We start from the raw sequence: 19,469 nt of genomic DNA, 5'->3' as shown, positions 1-19,469 counted from the left end.
TTGTGGACTTTTGTGGGAAAGGCGTTTGACGGTGTCCCTTAGGGAGTTCTGTGGGGGATATTTAATGACCCCTGATACAGGCGGTTTGATCACTGTACGACTGGTGTCAGAATTTGGTCCGCACAGTAAGTTTGATTCGTTCACAGTGAGAGTTGGACTCTACTAAGGCTGCTCCCTTTGCCACCAATTCTGTTCATAACTTTTATGGACACAATATTTAAGTTGAGGCATTGAGGGGGTCTGATTTGCCATTAATATTGCATCTCTGCTTTTTGCAGATGATGTAGTTTTGCTTGCTACATGTGTGATCTTGAATTCTCACTAGAGCAGTTCACAGCAGAGTGTGAAGCAGTCAGGATGAGAAACGGCATCTAAATCTGAGACTGCAGTGCTCAGTTGGAAAAAGTTGGAATACCATCTCCGGGTTAGATGGGTCCTTCCCCAACTGGAGGAGTTAAAGTATCTTGTTCGTGAGTGAGGGAAGAATGGAGTTGGAGACAGGCAGATCGGTGCGCTGTCTGCAGTGACCCAAACTCTGTATCAGTCTGTTGTGGCAAAAAAAGGACCAGACCTGAATGGAGAAGTCCTCTATTTAGCGGTTGAGCTAAGTTCCTACCCTCACCAATGGTCACAAGCTGTGAGCCGTGATCGAAAGACCTGGAGTAAAGCAGCCGAAATGAGTTTCCTCCACAGGGTGTCTGGGCTCTCCCTTAGTGATGCTCGGTCATTCGGAAGGGGCTTGGAGTAGAGCCGCTGCTCCTCCGCATCAGAAGTAGCCAGATGAAAGGACTTGGGCATCTGATTAAGATGCTTACTGGACCTCTCCCTGGTGAGGCCTTGGGGTCAACCCAGGACAAGAAGGGGAGACAATGTCTCCAAGCTAGCCAGGGAACACCTTCAAGAGGGAAGACTGGGCTTCCCTGTTAGAGCTGATGGCCCCACAACCCGACCAGATAAGCGGGAGAAAATGCATGGAACTTGACGATAAATTAAAACATTTGTGTCCGACTAGGCAGGTCATTTTTGTGTGTCTCTGCAAATGCCTCACCTCCAGATCTGATACGACATTTTGCTTGTCGGCACACCTCCAGGTGATTCTGGCAGTCTGTCCATCGTGTGGGGGGAAAGCATCCGAAATTATGACTGTGTCCTGTGGAAGGATCATTCCACAATCCCGAGCGACAGAGATGGCAGTCAGCATGTTATCGCCTAAAAACGCAAAGAGTAAAGAGTCTAAAAAATTGCAAGAAACAAACTACTACACCAAAGAAATGCTTCGGCGACAGTTCCATGATTCCTTGTAAAATTTCTTGGACAATATTTATAATCTTGCAACATACAGGATGAAAAAGCAATAAATATTATTTAATGCACTATAATGTTATTGTTTGAAACAAAACAGTCAAGTCACATTTTGGAGTAGAGCCACACTCTTTTTCTTCCGGGAGAGTCTTACAACCTGATCTGCCCATAATACACTTTTTTCCCCATGGTATCATTTTCCAATGTTGGGGTCCTTATTCGGAGGATAATGTAATGTGTAAGGCAAGGCAAGGCAAATTTATTTATACAGCATAATTCAACACAGGGCAATTCAAAGTGCTTTACATCACATGAAGATTATAATCACATTAAATCAATAGAATGTAAAAACTAAGACATTGAAATAGGAAATTATATATAAAATGGTATTTAATCACGAATAGAATTTTTAAAAAAAATAAATAAATAATATGATGTAATATAATACGATATAATAAAAAAATACTATTATTACTACTAATAATAATTGAAATAAGCAATGACGATAAAGCACAAGAGGAATAGAAAACAAATAGCTTGAAACATTTCGACAGTTATGGATATGCTGTGCTAAATCAATACTTCTAGCCCTGATTTAAAGGCGCTAACAGTTTGAGCATACTTCAGACCTTCAAGTAACCTGCTCCAGAGGTGAGGAGCATAATAACTAGATGCTGCCTCACCGTGCTTGGTTTTTGTTCTTGAACATACAGGAGACCGGTTCCAGACGACCTTAGGGGTCTAGATGTTTCATAGGAATCTAACAAATCAAGCATGCATTTTGGTCCAAGGCCATTAAGTGTTTTGTAGACGAGCAGTAGTACTTTATAGTCTATCCCTTTGTAAAGAGACTTATCCTACAGTCCTAAACTAAAGCAACAATAAAACAAAATAAAAAAATGCACATACACACACACACACACACCCAAAAAATATACTGTAGAATGGTCATAAAGCATCTAGTTTTATGTCATCTTCCATAAAAAATAAACCACATTGTTGCTTTTTGGAAAATGGTAAAGGCAAATTATTTATTGCTGTCCAGCAGTTTATTCTTACCTGTAACCATGACAGTACGAATGTTGGCTCTGTGGAGATCTTGCAGCACAGCCGGTGTTTCTTTTTTCAATTTATTCTGCATGATTATTAAACCCAGGAGCTCCATGTTGATTTCAATGTTATCTCTAGTACATGAAAGATGAACAAATAAAGATGGCTTTTGAATCAGTCCCACAACATTGTTCAATTTGAATTAAATAAAATATTGCAAGCTATTTTGTTAAGTGGAATTTTTCAGCAGTGCGAACAAAAAGAAAATTTAAGGATCCTGTGAAGATTTTATTCGTCCAAGTTAAAAAGCACTATACCTGCTTACATTCTGGACCTTGTGCCACGTGAGTTTAGATTCAAGACGACGGTGAGCAAGAGCTATGACTCTGAAACCTTGCTTGGTATAGCCCTCCAAGACATCAGCAAAATTAAGTGGCACTACAAAGAAACCGTGATTTACAGTAATGAAGAGCATTGCAGTTTCAACTTGGGCGAAAAAATAAAGGGAAACTTAATTATTACACAATGACAGCACAGTAGTCTAGCATATCAATGTAATTCATTGGTAATCTGTTCATTGACAAAGGCAAGTCAATAGCTCTCACCTGTTTCAGTCTTACAGTAGCGAGCCACCACCTCCGGTGCTCCCTTCATGTAGGCATCCATACGTTTCTCCCCTAGCAGCCGTGCAACCACACTCATCCTCTGGAGTGCAGAGGAAAATGGAAACTGCCGCACTATACCTATCTCATACTGGGACTACACAAAGAACAAAACATACAGTCAATCTCAACATTGTCTAGGACATTGCAGGGAGAAGTTAAAGTCTTTACAGAGACCATCGATTACACGTGCAGGGTTGATAAGAATCAGAAATTTATACAAAATATGTAAATTCACTGAATTCTTCAAATCTCAAAAAGCATGAACACAAAATCCAATAAATGTGATCCTTTTAAAAAGTACAGTATTAGATTAATATTTACTGGAAAAATAGACAAAATTGAAAAAAAAAAAATCAAGAAGTATTTTTTGTTTTTTATTTTAAAGAAAAGAGGACGTTACTTACAGGCATGTCATAAAGTTCCTAAAATGTGAAAAGGACAGAGTGGAACAGAATTAGAAAAAACAGCCGGTTTCTGAAATTGTGATAGAGTCAGTCATACTAGAATATAAGGAAAATATAGTTTCTGTTGTTTTTTTCCATATTTTTGTGGGTTGTCTGGCTTTTTTTTAATGACAACCATACCAAATGAGAGTGTTGCATGACTTACTTACCATGTCCTGCTCTGGGGAAATGGGCTGTGGCGGCAACAGCTGTTTCGTGGGTCTGACGACAGTCGGCATGATATGCTTGTGCAAAGCAGTTTCTTCTTCAGTGGCTTCCTCCAGGATCTGATAATTTTGTAAAAAATGTTTTCTGATTAAAAATCTGATTAAAACAACAATTTTATGCGAAGTAAATAACCTCTTTGGAGAAAGCACCAATGTAAGAATGTTTATTATGGGAAAGTCATGTAGGCTATTCACAGAGTACTGCTACATACTGCCAAACAAAACAGAAGAACATCAGATAAAGTGCCAAGGGCATTAACAGGGTCCTTAGGTCATTATGCCCAACACACTAGGGGTGTGACAAAATATCAAAATGGTGATATATCGTGATACTTTGTATTCCAAAAGGTTATCGATATGCTCCTGCCAAGACTCGAGATATCGTTTTGAAAAGGTGTCAATGTCTAAAAAACAAAACAAAAATGAACAAACATGTTGGTACCAAAATCTTCCACCATAATAGTGTCTCAGTGAACTCTAAGGCTGCATTGACTGTGCTCCACGCCCAATCCATATAGACTTGGAATGTTCGTTCATTCGAAACCAGAGCATTCACAGTCATTCTGTCCGATTTTCAGGGCATTTAAAACGTCGCTTGCTGTTCATTTTAGGGCATTCATAGGTCATTTTCTGTTGAGTTTGAGTCACTGTCTATTCATTTGGATGATTCCCAGGTCATTTCCTGTTCTGTAACTCTAAATAAACAGGCAGAGACCCATAAAATACCCCAAAATCAACAAGAAGTAACTGAAAATCAAAAGGTAAATGACCTTAAATGGCCCAAAATTACCTCACTGCCTGGCATTGGCTGCCACTACCGGTCATAGATGTTCAATCCGTTTGAAGTGGGAGGGATGGCAGCGAATAAACATTCCCTCCCAGTTCAAAGGGATTGGACATCTACTAGTGATTAACTCATTCCAATTCACAGCAAAAGCTTGTTTTGCCATTTATTAGTTGTTTGTAGAATATCCTAGAATGACTTCCTGACCCATGTATCGATAATCGTTGTATCGCCATATCATCGTTATCGTGAGCTTTGTATCGCAAATCGTATCGTGAGGTACCAAGAGGTTCCCACTCCTACAACACACATTTATTTTTAATGTATTCTATGCTTTTTCAAAGGAAAGTGTGCTAGAATGTCTCGGGGTGCTCTACGTGGATTTTGAAGCTTGTCGGCAAGGTTAATATGAAAAAAAAAAAAATCGCTAACTGATGGTATTGTTACACCATCTCAGATCTGAGATCAGCTCTTTTTTGCGACCTGATGGAGCGAGGTTATTAGGTGGCACAAGTTCACAGGTTTGGAAGTCAGACACATTAAGGTATTTTAATTTACAAGCAACCAGATAGAGTAAGTACAGTATTTGCAAAGTTTGTTTTGTTGTAGTTTGCAGAAGTATGTGTGTACCATGTGACAAAGTAAAACAGATCTTCAAAGTATGCCTTTTGATTATTCAAGTTAAGAGCCAGTAATAGCACCAGTCTGAAATGTGGTACCCATAGGTAATCTTATTCCTAATGAGAAAATATAGCATTTTACTGGATTCTGTAGATAATTATGCAGGTACAGAACTCACCCAGCCAGTAGCCTCAAACATTTTGAGGTCCAGTGGGTCTCCAGACAATTGGCCCTCAATTTTAGTGAGAGAATGGCAGGTGGCCATGCAAGCGACAAACTGGGACTTTACTAGACTTTCCTTGGAGGCTTTTTCATCTGTTTGCTGGAAACTAAAAAGTTAAAAAACAAGGAGGTTAATTTTTCAACAGCAATGCGTTTGATGCTGGTAAAACGCAAACACTCAGTTAATTTGGAAGGAAAATAAACAATTTCTGGACCATAAAACTAATTTCTAAATTGAGTGTGTAATACAGCGATTTATCTACATCATCACAGTACTCAAAGTGCTTTACAGATACTCACATCTATCTAGTGAGGTAAGGCAATTTAATTTGTATTGCAAAATTCAACAAGGTAATTCAAAGTACATCACATTAAAAGCAGAGAGTGACAAAAACAGCCAATTACAGTAGACAATTTGAAAGAAGGAAACCTGCAATAAACATACAAAACCTAACAAGTAGTATGACCTTACCTGCCATTCTCTATTCTTTGGACTCCCCAAAGGTCTAAACCATCTTCAGTAAGAGTTCCCGTCTGTGAGAAGATTGAAGTACAAATTAAGGATATTTAACATTTTAATAACCAAACAAGAGAAAATGAAAATGATACACAAAATATGTTTTAGATGAGAGTTCCTGTCAGGCAGAATACATAGTTGAAAAATATCTACAGTACCGTTCAAATGTTGTGAGCCATCTAAGACATTTTTTTCCCCATGATTTTTTTTTTTTTTTTTTTTTAATCTAATGAGTAGCGATATGAATAGAAAACAGTCAAGACATTGAAAGGGTTAGGAATAATGATTTTTATTTAAAATTGTATTTGTTCAAACTTCATTCTCATCAATGAATGCTTTTGCAGCAAATACAGCATGACTGACCTTCATTATTCTGCTAACTTGCTAAAGTAATAAATAACAATATTACCATAATAATAAATAAATCATGTAAGAAACAAATAGGTAATTATTATGAATAATGATGATTAATAAAAAGGAAAAATTTCACCCCATGCTGCCTGAAATCATTTCAATAAATTGGATAGTCTTGGTGGGCACTTCTTGTTCTCGCATAATTTGGAGGTATCTTTTGGGTCATTGCCCTGCTTTAAAAATGAAATTGGCTCCAATCGAGCGCTGTCGACACACAGGGTATGGCATGATGTTGCAAAATGGAATGATAGCCTTCCCTATTCAAAATCCCTTCTACCTTCAAGAGCACCTGGAAAAAATGTTATGGTTTTGAGTTTTCTTGACTGTATTTTCCATTCATCTGGCAACTAATTTGATGTTGTCTGGGTGACTTCAAACTTTTGAACGGTAGTGTACTTTTAGCATTTCAGTAACCACTGCAACGTTAGGTAAACCTAAAATAATTTTGGTATAATAATACACCCCCCCCTCCCCCACACACAGTTTGATGCAACAAACCAGTCATTATACACTTGGCTTTGTACCCACCTTGTCAAAGCAAACCAGATTGATCTGCCCACAAATATTTATCCTTTGTGGGCTGATGCAAAAAATGCCAATATTTTTAAGGCGTCGTTGGGCATACACAATACCAGCAGTCATAGCTGCGGGGAGCGCTGGAGGAACTGTGATGGTGATGATGTCTAGGGATTCGATGATGATGGTCTTGGCTGACACCTGGGAAGCCAGGAGAGATCCACGTGTTATGTATACTAGTATCTTGCATTCAATACATAAATATATTGCAAGTTTTGACGGGACTATTCAAGTTTTACTGCCAACAAATCCAATGTAGTCTAGTAATAAAACAGTATTAAGAAAGTGTGAGTGCGATAAACATTTTACTTGGATTGTTACCATTGTTTGATAAAGTGTAATTATATATACACAAACAGTATTGCCCGGCTTATTTGTGCTGGGTTGTTGGGGCCAAGGTATGTTAAATGGACACATAAGAAAACTCAGAATCAGGGCTTCCCCATGATTTTGAAAATGATGGGGAAGAAAATCGTTCGAGCCGTTTCGGAATCCATAGGGAACTAACACACACACAGTCACACATAAAGTTTCAGTTATATACAGTACGGTGTATCACAGAAGTGAGTACACCCCTCGCATTTCTGCAGATATTTAAGTATATCTTTTCCTGGGACAACATTGACAATATGACACTTTGACACAATGAAAAGTAGTCTGTATGCAGCTTATATAATAGAGGTAATTCATCTTCCCATCAAAATAACTCAAAATATAGCCATTAACCCTTGTGCCGAATATTACATTATATGTAATTTTTTGATGGTTTTTGTTTTTACATTAAAGAGAAAGCATAGGGAAAAAAACTGTACGACTGTTACATATTTCCGAGGTTCCTAAAACAGGCAGACGTTCAAAATGCAACCGTGCCGTCATTTCTAAACCTTTGCATTAAGTAGCAAAATAACTTGAATGCACGTGACTCGAAATTACAAAATATGTAACCATTGACTACCATTATAATTAATAAATTTTGATTTATTGTACACCTGACGTATTTCATTGCAATTTCCGTGATTTTCGTATCAATCCTTTCAACGACGGTCAAATAACATGTGAGACGCGTATAGCGTGTATTTACACTCCTAACCCTGCAGGTGGCGCAAGAGACCACTAAATGATTTTGCATGCAAACTCCATACTGTTTAAAAGGTGGATTTTCCGCTACTTTTGGTATTGCCATGCTGATGGTTGCTCACACCTGCTCGTGCATGCACGCGAGCGCTCGTGCATGCACGCGAGCGCTCGTGCATGCACGCGAGCGCTCGTGCATGCACGCGAGCGTTCGTGCACGCGCGTCACGTGTATTGCTTTGCAGGGAAATTGAATTCCATAAGTTATTACTAAAGATTAGTGTCATTTGAAGCATTTCAAGCAACGTGCAGTTGTGTGCGTCTCCACACATGCACGTTGCTTGAAATCATGCTCTTTCATCATGTTGAGGATGTGTGTGGACTCACGAACACTTGTGTGTGAGGGCGTGCGCGCGCATATGTGAGTGTGTGTGCGCGCGCGTTGCTTGGTAAATGGGACAGAATGAGTTGACATATGTGACGGTTGACTATGACGCAACTGTGCGAACAATCGTATGCGTTTGTACATGCACGCGCACTCTCAGGTTACCCAGTGTGTGCGCGTATGTGTGTGTGCTTGTACTTTTGTGTATTGCTTTGCAGGAAATTTGAATTCTATAAGTTGTTATTGAAATTTAGTCTCATTTGAAATCATGCAGTTGTGTGCGTCTCCACACATGCACGTTGCTTGAAATCATGCTCTTTCATTGGTCATGGATTGATCGAAGGGGCCAGTGTGTGGACTAACGAACACTTGTTTGTTTGTGTGTTTGAGTGCGTGTGCGTGCGCGCGCGTGAGTGAGTGTGTGTTCGCGCGCGTTGCTTGTTCGACTTCAAAGCACTGAAAGCACTTGACTCTGCAGCGTGAGAATTAATTCAAAATGCAGTTGTTTACTGAATCTCAACTTTTCCTGGTAAAATGTTTGAATTTCTTCCTTCTGTTATTGGTCCAGCCAGGAATGGTCAAGTTTTTATTCAGAATGCAGTTGTTTACTCAATCTCAACTCTTACTGGTAGAATGTTTTAATTGTTCCTCCTCCCATTGTCTCAGTGAATGGTCAGGTTTGTGTACAACTTTTTATATGGGGTCCAACGGCTCAACGGCCATTTTACTCCCTGTGACTGATGGTGAGCAGAAATGGCGAGAATAATTTCTCTTGAGGAGGCAAGGCAAGAAGAATGGTGTTGGAGGAGGAATTTCTCACAGACTAAATGAATGAAGAGGATGATGCGTCAGAGGATTGTGCATTGTCCAACTCTGATGACGATTATGAGCCACTTGAAGGAGAGGAGGAAGAGGATTTTGAGGAGGCCATTCTTCATAGCGCATTATTTGGGTTCGTGTGGTCCTAAGTGGGGGTGCGGGGGCAAAATTTAAAAAAAATAAATTTCATATGTATGGATTAAGTCTGATGCGAATGAAAAGTTTGAATGATTGACAGAAAAAAATATTTTAAAATGACTGAGTTATCACTCTTCAAAGTCGCATTTACATGTTATGTAACACACAAAGAGTATTTTCAGTTATACAGTTATTGTAAAAAAAAAAGTTCTATGAATAGATTTTGGTGTTGTTGTGACTTATTGCCTTATTCAAAGCTCTAATTATGTCATATGACATATTTGAAATTATTCAAAATCATAACCCATTCTTTGGGTTTGTGTGGTCCTAAGTGGGAGGGGGGGGGTAAATTTAAAAAAATAATTAAAATTACATAATTATGGATAGGTCTGATTCCAATAAACAGTTTGAGTGATTGACAGAAAAAAAATATTGAAAAATGACTGAGTTATCACTCTTCAAAGTAGCAATGACATATTATGTAAATTCAACACATAAAGGGTATTTTCAGTTATACAGTTATTGTAAAAAAAAGGTTCTATGCATAGATGTTTTTGTTGTTGTGACTTATTGCCTTATTCAAAGTTCTAATTATGTCATATGACATATTTGAAATTACTTTGTTTTTTTATATATATATACAGCACAGTTAGTTGTCTTCATAGCCCATTCTTTGGGTTTGTGTGGTCCTAAGTGGGGAGAGTAAAATAAAAAAAATAAAATTACATATGTATGGATAGGTCTGATTCCAATAAACATTTTGAGTGGTTGACAGAAAAAAAATATTGAAAAATGACTGAGTTATCACTCTTCAAAGAAGCAATTACATATTATGTAAATTCAACACACAAGGGGTATTTTCTGTTATACAGTTATTGTAAAAAAAATTTCTATGCATAGATGTTTTTGTTGTTGTGACTTCTTGCCATATTCAAAGCTCTAATTATGTCATATGACATATTTGAAAATACTTTATTTTTTACATATATATACAGCACAGTTACTTGTCTTCATAGCCCATTCTTTGGGTTTGTGTGGTCCTAAGTGGGGAGAGTAAAATAAAAAAAATAAAATTACATATGTATGGATAGGTCTGATTCCAATAAACATTTTGAGTGGTTGACAGAAAAAAAATATTGAAAAATGACTGAGTTATCACTCTTCAAAGAAGCAATTACATATTATGTAAATTCAACACACAAAGGGTATTTTCTGTTATACAGTTATTGTAAAAAAAACATTCTATGCATAGATGTTTTTGTTGTTGTGACTTTTTGCCATATTCAAAGCTCTAATTATGTCATATGACATATTTGAAATTACTTTATTTTTTACATATATATACAGCACAGTTAGTTGTCTTCATAGGACCACACAAACCCAAAGAATGGGCTAAGTGGAGGGGTTAAAATAAAAAAATTAAAAATTACATATGTATGAATAGGTCTGATTCCAATGAACATTTTGAGTCATTGACGGGAAAAAAATATTGAAAAATGACTGAGTTATCACTCTTCAAAGTAGATGTTACATATTTTGTAATTTGAACTTTCGCGCATTCAAAAAAATTTCATGGCACAAGGGTTAATATCCAAACCCCGGGCAACAAAAGTAAGTACACCCCTTAGAAACTACGTACAGTGGGGCAAATAAGTATGTAGTCAACCACTAATTGTGCAAGTTCTCCCACTTGAAAATATTAGAGAGGCCTGTAAATGGGTGAACCTCAACCATGAGAGACAGAATGTGAAAAAAAAAACAGAAAATCACATTATTTGATTTTTAAATAATTTATTTGCAAATCATGGTGGAAAATAAGTATTTTGGTTAATACCAAAAGTTCATCTCAGTACTTTGTTATGTACCCTTTGTTGACAATAAGGGAGGCCAAACGTTTTCTGTAACTCTTCACAAGCTTTTCACACACTGTTGCTGGTATTTTGGCCCATTCCTCCATGCAGATCTCCTCTAGAGCAGTGATGTTTTGGGGCTGTCGTTGGGCAACACGGACTTTCAACTCCCTCCACAGATTTCTATGGGGTTGAGATCTGGAGACTGGCTAGGCCCCTCCAGGACCTTGAAATGCTTCTTACGAAGCCACTCCTTTGTTGCCCTGGCTGTGTGTTTGGGATCATTGTCCTGCTGAAAGACCCAGCCATGTCTCATCTTCAATGCCCTTGTTTATGGAAGGAGATTTTCACTCAAAATCTCTCGATACATGGCCCCATTCATTCTTTCCTTTACATAGATCAGTCGTCCTGCTCCCTTTGCAGAAAAACAGCCCCAAAGCATAATGTTCCCACCCCCATGCTTCACAGTGGGTATGGTGTTCTTCGGATGCAATTCAGTATTCTTTCTCCAAACACGAGAACCTGTGTTTCTACCAAAACGTTCTATTTTGGTTTCATCTGACCATAACACATTCTCCCAGTCCTCTTCTGGATCATCCAAATGCTCTCTAGCGAACCGCAGACGGGCCTGGACGTGTACTATCTTCAGCAGGGGGACACGTCTGGCAATGCAGGATTTGAGTCACTGGCAGCGCATTGTGTTACTGATAGTAGCCTTTGTTACTGTGGTCCCAGCTCTCTGTAGGTCATTCACTAGGTCCCCCCGTGTGGTTCTGGGATTTTTGCTCACCGTTCATGTAATCATTTTGACGCCACGGGGTGAGATCTTGCATGGAGCCCCAGATCGAGGGAGATTATCAGTGGTCTTGTATGTCTTCAATTTTCTAATAATTGCTCCCACAGTTGATTTCTTTACACCAAGTGTTTTACCTATTGCCGATTGTTTTCCCAGCCTGGTGCAGGTCTACAATTTTGTCGCTGGTGTCCTTCAACAGCTTTTTGGTTTTGGCCATAGTGGAGTTTGGAGTGTGACTGACTGAGATTGTGGACAGGTCAGTCATTTATACCGATAATGAGTTAAAACAGGTGCCATTAATACAGGTAACAAGTGGAGCTTCGTTTGACCTCGTTAGAAGTTAGACCTCTTTGACAGCCAGAAATCTTGCTTGTCTGTTGGTGACCAAATACTTATTTTCCACTCTAATTTGGAAATAAATTCTTTAAAAATCAAACAATGTAATTTTCTTTTTTTTCTCCACATTCTCTCATGGTTGAGGTTTACCCATGTTGACAATTACAGGCCTCTATAATCTTTTCAAGTAGGAGAACTTGCGCAATTGGTGGTTGACTAAACACTTATTTGCCCCACTGTACATCCCTAAATATTCAAATTGATTACTGCTTGTCATTTTCCCTCCAAAATGTCATGTTACTCGTTACACGAGTGCTGTCAGCATTGCTGCAGAGATTGAAGAGGTAGGGGGTTAGCCTGTTAGTGCTCAGACCATACGCCGCACTCTACATCAAACTGGTGTGCATGGCTGTCACCCCAGGAGGAAGCCTCTTCTGAAGACGGTACACAAGAAAGCCCGCCCGTCTCATCAGACCATAGGACATGTTCCAGTAATCCATGTGCTTTGTTGACATGTCTTCAGCAAACCGTTTGCGGGCTTAACTCTATAAGCTGCACACGGACTACTTTTCAATGTGTCAAAGTGTCATTTTGTCAGTGTTGTCCCATGAAAAGAAATGCGAGGGGTGTACTCACTTTTGTGATACACTGTATATGTTTAGAACTTTAAAAAGAAATAAATAAATAAAAGATTAGGCTTGTCGAAGTGACTCCAGATTGCGCTACCTTTGTTCACAAAAATTACCTTGTTCATGATGCTCAGGACGATGGAGTAGACAAAGCCAATTCCAGCTACACCCACCAGACACAACAGAAAAAGGTAGGCATCATGGTAGAGCTTGAAGTCTGTGGGTTTGGGGTAAAGGATGGAGCGTACCAACTGGCCTTTAGCTGTGCTGAAGCCTAGGTAAGATGAGGTGAAGTTCGTAACATGTAGTGTGTTAAACATGACAAGTCATTTGAATTACACATAGACATGTGCCGATTACCGGTTTCAAGGTATACCGTGGTATAAAAACGTCAAAGTTTCAAAACCGCCAAAAATTTCTGTCACACCGACCCTAATTATTAGCTATGTTTATGTCCCAAAAATGCTCGTTTGCAGCATTAAGACTCAACCCTTTCCCATCGGTTGTTGCTCAGTGTCAGTGAGTCAGCTGTGCTACACGATGGCTGGAGGAGGTGAAAATCCTGACCCCCCCCCCTCGAAGAAAACAAAATCGCTGGTATGGGAACACTTCGGCTACAGAAAAGTTACCAGTGGCTGCGGCTTAGAGGAGGAGAGCCAACCGACATGTTTGCGGAGGGTGGCTGCCGAGGAGGCAATATCGCTAATATGATTTCACATTTATACAAAATTAAAGGTTAGTAAACAGTGTCATGAGTGTCCCATCAACTATGAGTTAACTCCAGCGTGTTTAGTGTGTCTAGCGGTGATAATATACGATTTTTTTCTCTGGCAACTGTCTGTGTTTAGAAAGTGTATATAATGTCACACATGCTTTTTATGGAAAATAATTCAATTATTTTTGTTCTGACGGTAAAAATGATGAGCTTTGGGTTTACGCTCACCTAAAGGACTAATTTTCTTTATAAAATTTCAGGGTTTTTTTGTTTAATTTTATGCTAACATTATATGTTCCAATATGCTAATATCTTTTGAAAAATAAAAATTCGGTTCAATGGATTGTTTTTTTAAACCCTCTTATCTTACAGTCACACATTTTGGAGCTGTAATTGCAATACCGTGAAATTTTGGCTTAAGGTTATAATACCATCAGAATATCATACCGGCACATGCCTAATTACATATTCAAAATATTAAAACATAAGTGAACAGTTTACGTTCGTCAGTGGTTAGACCCCTCTTTGAAAAATGTGATATGTTACCTGTGCGGACAACTACAGCTTTGACCAATTCGCCAGTGTAAAAACGAGTCTGGATGACATGTGTGCCACAGAAGAGTGTGTGTCTCTTGTGCTCATCTATGCTGTAAGAAATCATAGGCTCATCACCACTTTCCCCAAGCAACTGGTTTGGAAGGTTGGTCTTTGTCACTGGAACACTTTCACCTGTTGAAATTGAAACCAGTATTAGCACAGCATTAGCCCATTGCATGTTTCATGCATTCTTTGCATGCTTGGGTCTTATTTTTTAAATATCAAGATTTCTTTTCTGACCTGTAAGCATGCTTTCATTGACAATGCAAGTGCCGCTGACCAATACGGCATCACATGGCATAATGGTCCCATTGCTGGGGATGACTATTACATCTCCAGGCACCAAATCAGTAGACATAACCTCTTCAATATCTGCCACAAAGGAAAAAGCATACAAGGCATTTATGAGTTTCCTTCAGGGATGTAGAAAAAAAGGCATCTGGAACTTAAAGCAAATTTAAAGTACGCAGCACGTACTACAATTTTTCCCAATAATGTCATGCTCAAACATTAGAAGCAAGAGAAGCTGGTGATAGAGAAAACATTTTTACAAACCGTTGTTGGCTCGGCATACAGATACACGGACAATACTGTGAGCTGCCACCATATCATGAAGCATGACATATTGCTAGAGGAAAAGACAGGATAAAATAAATTACACAGTATGTCTTGATGACATAAAAAAACGTTGCAAAAAAATGTAATCACAGGGAGGAATCCAATAAGCATTTAACCAATGAGGGGCAGATTAAAACTATTGAGGCACCAATTAGGAAAAATATAATTGGGTATTTTTGTTTTTATAAATATTTTAATTGCAATTAAACATGCAATTTTTTTTCTAGGGGGGCGGGGTCTTCAGCATTATTTGCTAAATGCAATACAGCAGACATGTCCAAAGTCCGGCTCGGGGGCCAAATGCGGCCCGTGGTCAAATTTCATCCAGCCCCCAGCCTCTGTCATAAAATCAATAACACCTGGCCTCCACGCAGACTTAATAAATTGGTCAGCAGTACTGCAACCAGCATAGGAAGTAGCTTACACACAAAATGCTGCTCCTCATTTACCCACTAAAAGGCAGCAGCACTTTAAGCCTTTATTGCCAAATGTATCACATTTGATACATCTAAAATTTCATGATTATCAGACTAATTTACAATTTTGACATTACTTTTTGAAAAAAAAATGATGGATGCAAGTCAACACATGCATCTGCGGGATCCATGAGGAAAAAAAACATGATTTAGCATAGGTTATAGATACTAGAGCGCTTTTACACGTATTCATTTTGACTTTTCTTTTCACAAATTTGAAAAAAAAGGTTTCATTAGGAACTTATTTTTCAAATATTGGATTCTCTGACAATTGATTCATGTTGCAGGTATTTAAGGGCTAAGCCAGTGCTTCTCAATTATTTTCTGTTACGCCCCCCCAAGGAAGACGTAAATGTTTCGCGCCCCCCCAACTCTCTGCCGCCACTGTAAATAGTATCATTCGTCTATATTACTATTATAAGTACGCCTCAGCCTAACATTGTGTCCTTTTTTTTTCTATTAAAGAAAAAAAGTAACATAGATCAACTTATAATAAAGTATAACTTTTTTAACATTGTGTTGCTTGTAACAGAAAAGACTTAACGCGCATCAATTTGCCTGAAGTTAAAAAAAAAAAAAAAAAAAAAAAAGTCACATCCAAACTGTAAAAATACACTCAAGGTACATTTTTGACCATTTGATACTGAAAAATAAAATGTAATAAAATCAGTAAATAATAACAAATTCAAATTGATTAGAAACATTTACTCTTCAGGACAACGTGCCAAAAAATTTGACCGAAAAACAAAACTGAATAGAAGGGGGGAAAAAAAGTCTTTGGACAGAAGGAAAGTTTTTATTTTCGCTGATTCACCACAGTGCTCACTGGTTTACTGATATAACACTGACAAAGCGGGACGATTGTGACAATTGGCAATATTCGGCACATTTTCGCTGAAAAACAATCAAGCGGCTTATCAATGAGATTGAGGTCTAATGTCTTTAAGTGGCGTCTTAACTGATTTGGCTTCTCCGCTATAATCATTTTTAGACTCAGTAAACAGTGGTCTTTCCTCATTTCCCACTATATTAAAAGTCAAAGGCAAACGGCCCGAAAAAAGCGCATTCTCGGCGGCCGAGGTAGAACCGTAGGTGAGGGCGGTGGTCGTGACGATCCCAAGCCGAAAACGGCACTTCTCGGCCGGACACGTGAGAACCGAAGAAGACAGTGGGTCGCTGCGTGAGTCCAGCTCTGCATGACTCTCTTCCGTGTGCTCTTGCTTACTTCAAAAATACTGCACGCACTTTGAAAATGAGAGCGCCACTGCCACCCACGGAGTGGATGTGCAAGTACACTTTATTCTAGTACGGCAAAAAAAATAAAAAAAATAAAAGCATGTTCCCCGAGGTCACTCGCGCCCCCCCTGGCATCGCTCTGCGCCCCCCTGGGGGGGCGCGCCCCACCATTTGAGAAGTACTGGGCTAAGCAACATTACTCCGTGTGACCCTCTACTTCCAATTTTTTAAAATGGCGACAATCAACAAAAAAAAGAAAGTTGACTGTGACGGTCGACGCTTCAAGGAAAATTGGACTACTGTATTTCTTCTCTAAAATATGCAACAACTGTGTCTGCGTCATTTGCAAAGAGACAGTCGTTGTTTTTAAAGAGTTCAATGTGAGGCGATATTACCAAACAAGACACGCTGACATGTACGACTAGATTACAGGGAAGATATGCAGCGAGAAATTGAAACAACTTGAAGCTAGTTTAATTTCACAGCAGTAGTATTTTGCAAGAGCCCGAGAGTCGAAAGAGAACGCCGCAAAGGCTAGTTGCGAGATTGTTGAAATTATTCATTAAAAAAATAATAAAGCAAATGTGACACACTGGATGGCTTGCTAAATTTTGCTTAAATATATTGTTCTGCATAAAGGACGTCAGCCTAGGTCGGCCCCCACATTTTTACCATGTCAAATCTGGCCCCCTTTGCAAAAAGTTTGGACACCCCTGCAATACAGTAAAGGTTGGCAATAAAACTACACCGCAATAAGTATGTCTGTTCCTTTTACAGACAATACTTACCTTTACACCGAATATTATAGTCTATTTTTATGCACGGAACTAAAATTAACGTACTGTACTTTCTATATAAGAGTGGAATTGGGATTAAGTGTTGGTAAATGCAATTTGCAAATTGAGAAGCTATATCACGCCATAGGAAGTCCTCAGTGTATAGACCCTACTCACGTGACGTCACAGCCACGCCCCCGCGCCATGTTGTCCGTATACTCGTCATGTTAATGCATTAGCGCTTCGTAAATTCCTCCTATTATGGCGTGTTGTTCTGCTCGTTAACATTAATAATCAAAATGGTGAAGTCGTGTGTGGCGGTCGGTTGCAAAAACAGAAGATATACGGAGAGACTTGAAGTTTTACCGTATTCCGAGAGACCCGGAGAGGAGAGCGAGATTGACTGCTGCAATTCGACGAGAAAACTGGGCTCCAAACGACTACCACAGATTATGTAGTAGTCATTTTATATCTGGTAAGATGCGTTTAATATATATTTAGAGGGTTTTGGGCTGACAACCACAATTAAGATCATTGCTAGGCTAATCGCCGACAACATACACTCAGACGTTGTGAATGAACTACCTGAAAATATATAATTATAAGGGGATAATAAGACAGTTGTCATACAATTAATTTACAATTTCACTATTGAGGTCAAAAGCCAAAAAATAAATTCAACTAGGGACAATCTGGAGTAGTGTTATCGCACTTCATATTTATTACATATTATATATGTATGTAGAGAGAGTGCTATCGCTAAACCATATAAACATTAAAAGCCCTAGCTCCACTGACAAATGACATGAAATACATTAGACTTGACAGTGGATGTTAGCAAGAACAAAAGATTTTGAATTGAAAATTTCGTAACTCACCTTCCCGAGCACAAAATAGATTCCTGCCGAATTTTCGTGTACGAGGACCTGTTTCACCCAACCAGCAACAAAGTATTTATAAGCCTCCAAGCTCTTAAAGTTTTTCAAACTTTCGTGAGAATAGGCTGATTTTGTGTGGACAAGATAGTTGTAAATATCCGGGTAGCAGATGTCAGGCAAAGATGGCGAAGACAGTGGGTCGAAAAACATCGATTTAGGCATCAAATATGGATCTGGCGAATGGATAAACTGAAGCTTTTCCACATAACGCCTTTTATGCAACGCATCCAATGAGTTTAGGGCGTCAGATAACACTGGGGCTTCCATGAATTGCTCTATAACTTGCATGACTAATTGAAAACAATGAGAATAGGTCTAAAAAATACGGACAATATGGCGGCCGGATGCAGCGACACGTCATTTTGTGACGTAGGTGAGTAGGGTCTATAACTGAGCTCTGTGCCAACAAATTTGGTATAAATTAGAACATGTCATTGAGTTTTACTAACCTATGCCGACAGTTAAAAATAAATCATAATTATAAATTACAATGAATTGATTCTGTCTCAAAAAAAAAAAAAAAACAAGGTCTTATCATTGACCCAAATTATTTTCTGTAGATTATCTCACTTAACATCATTTTTGTGGAAGAAAGTCAAATATTTTAATAAATTGAATGCGGCGCACTTTTTTTTCTTGGAAAGAGTTTGGTTACATGTTTTCAAAAGTTCATGTGCTTACCTTTTTGATGGTGTAGAGAGAGGTAGCTATGGATATAAACGACATGATGAGAATGGCAGCAGCATAATAGTAATATTCATCGGCACTCCACAAAATAATGCTGAAGAGCTGGAAGATATAGAAAGGATTTAGGACCTGTAAGAGAAGAAAGGGATGGAAGAGGAGCTATTAAATTAGGACATCCTAACAGTTGAAATGTTTTTAAAACATCCTCATGGGTCCTACCTCTTTGATAAGCAGCTTGAAAACAGAAGGCACTTTCACTTCAATTTCATTCATTCCAAAAAACAGTCTTCTAAAGGTAAAAAAGGGGGAGAAAAAACATTTTAATGTACATTTTAAGTATGGGTAAAAAAAAAAAAAAAAAAAAAATGACAAAGGTGACCAAATGTAATCACATTTAACTTGTTTTTAGAAGCCACAGTAAGCGCCAGTTTATGAATATTCAAGACATGCAGAGAAAAACAACCTTTATGTCAAGTGGATTTTACCTGTACTCCTGCTGGTTCCTGGTTAGGCCTTTGCTGTGCTCTGAATGGAGAGTGGCAGCGGTGACATGGAGATCATCAAGCCCGCTGTCGGACA

General features: G+C 38.6%; 1 protein-coding gene across 5 annotated transcripts in view; it reads right to left on the bottom strand.

Moving 5' to 3' along the window:
- Nucleotides 1-19,469, bottom strand: part of atp13a3 (ATPase 13A3) — a 59,768-nt gene that overhangs the window by 14,726 nt on the left and 25,573 nt on the right. For all 5 annotated transcript variants that reach the window (XR_009063790.1, XM_057840433.1, XM_057840432.1 and 2 more), the window contains 16 exons: nucleotides 19,376-19,459; nucleotides 19,110-19,179; nucleotides 18,885-19,019; nucleotides 14,715-14,787; nucleotides 14,400-14,531; nucleotides 14,109-14,291; nucleotides 12,964-13,121; nucleotides 6,774-6,962; nucleotides 5,787-5,848; nucleotides 5,271-5,421; nucleotides 3,631-3,747; nucleotides 3,422-3,439; nucleotides 2,958-3,111; nucleotides 2,670-2,790; nucleotides 2,362-2,486; nucleotides 1,049-1,209 (listed from right to left, as the gene is read on the bottom strand). Coding sequence is in view for 4 of the 5 variants with exons in the window: in XM_057840433.1 (XP_057696416.1) it covers nucleotides 1,049-1,209; nucleotides 2,362-2,486; nucleotides 2,670-2,790; nucleotides 2,958-3,111; nucleotides 3,422-3,439; nucleotides 3,631-3,747; nucleotides 5,271-5,421; nucleotides 5,787-5,848; nucleotides 6,774-6,962; nucleotides 12,964-13,121; nucleotides 14,109-14,291; nucleotides 14,400-14,531; nucleotides 14,715-14,787; nucleotides 18,885-19,019; nucleotides 19,110-19,179; nucleotides 19,376-19,459 (1,933 nt within the window). In the remaining variant the exon portion in view is untranslated. The remainder of the gene's footprint in view (nucleotides 1-1,048; nucleotides 1,210-2,361; nucleotides 2,487-2,669; nucleotides 2,791-2,957; nucleotides 3,112-3,421; nucleotides 3,440-3,630; nucleotides 3,748-5,270; nucleotides 5,422-5,786; nucleotides 5,849-6,773; nucleotides 6,963-12,963; nucleotides 13,122-14,108; nucleotides 14,292-14,399; nucleotides 14,532-14,714; nucleotides 14,788-18,884; nucleotides 19,020-19,109; nucleotides 19,180-19,375; nucleotides 19,460-19,469) is intronic.

Source organism: Corythoichthys intestinalis, chromosome 7 (assembly GCF_030265065.1).
Source record: "Corythoichthys intestinalis isolate RoL2023-P3 chromosome 7, ASM3026506v1, whole genome shotgun sequence".
NCBI classification, from domain to species: Eukaryota; Metazoa; Chordata; class Actinopteri; order Syngnathiformes; family Syngnathidae; genus Corythoichthys; species Corythoichthys intestinalis.
This window is presented reverse-complemented; position numbering and strand designations above follow the sequence as displayed.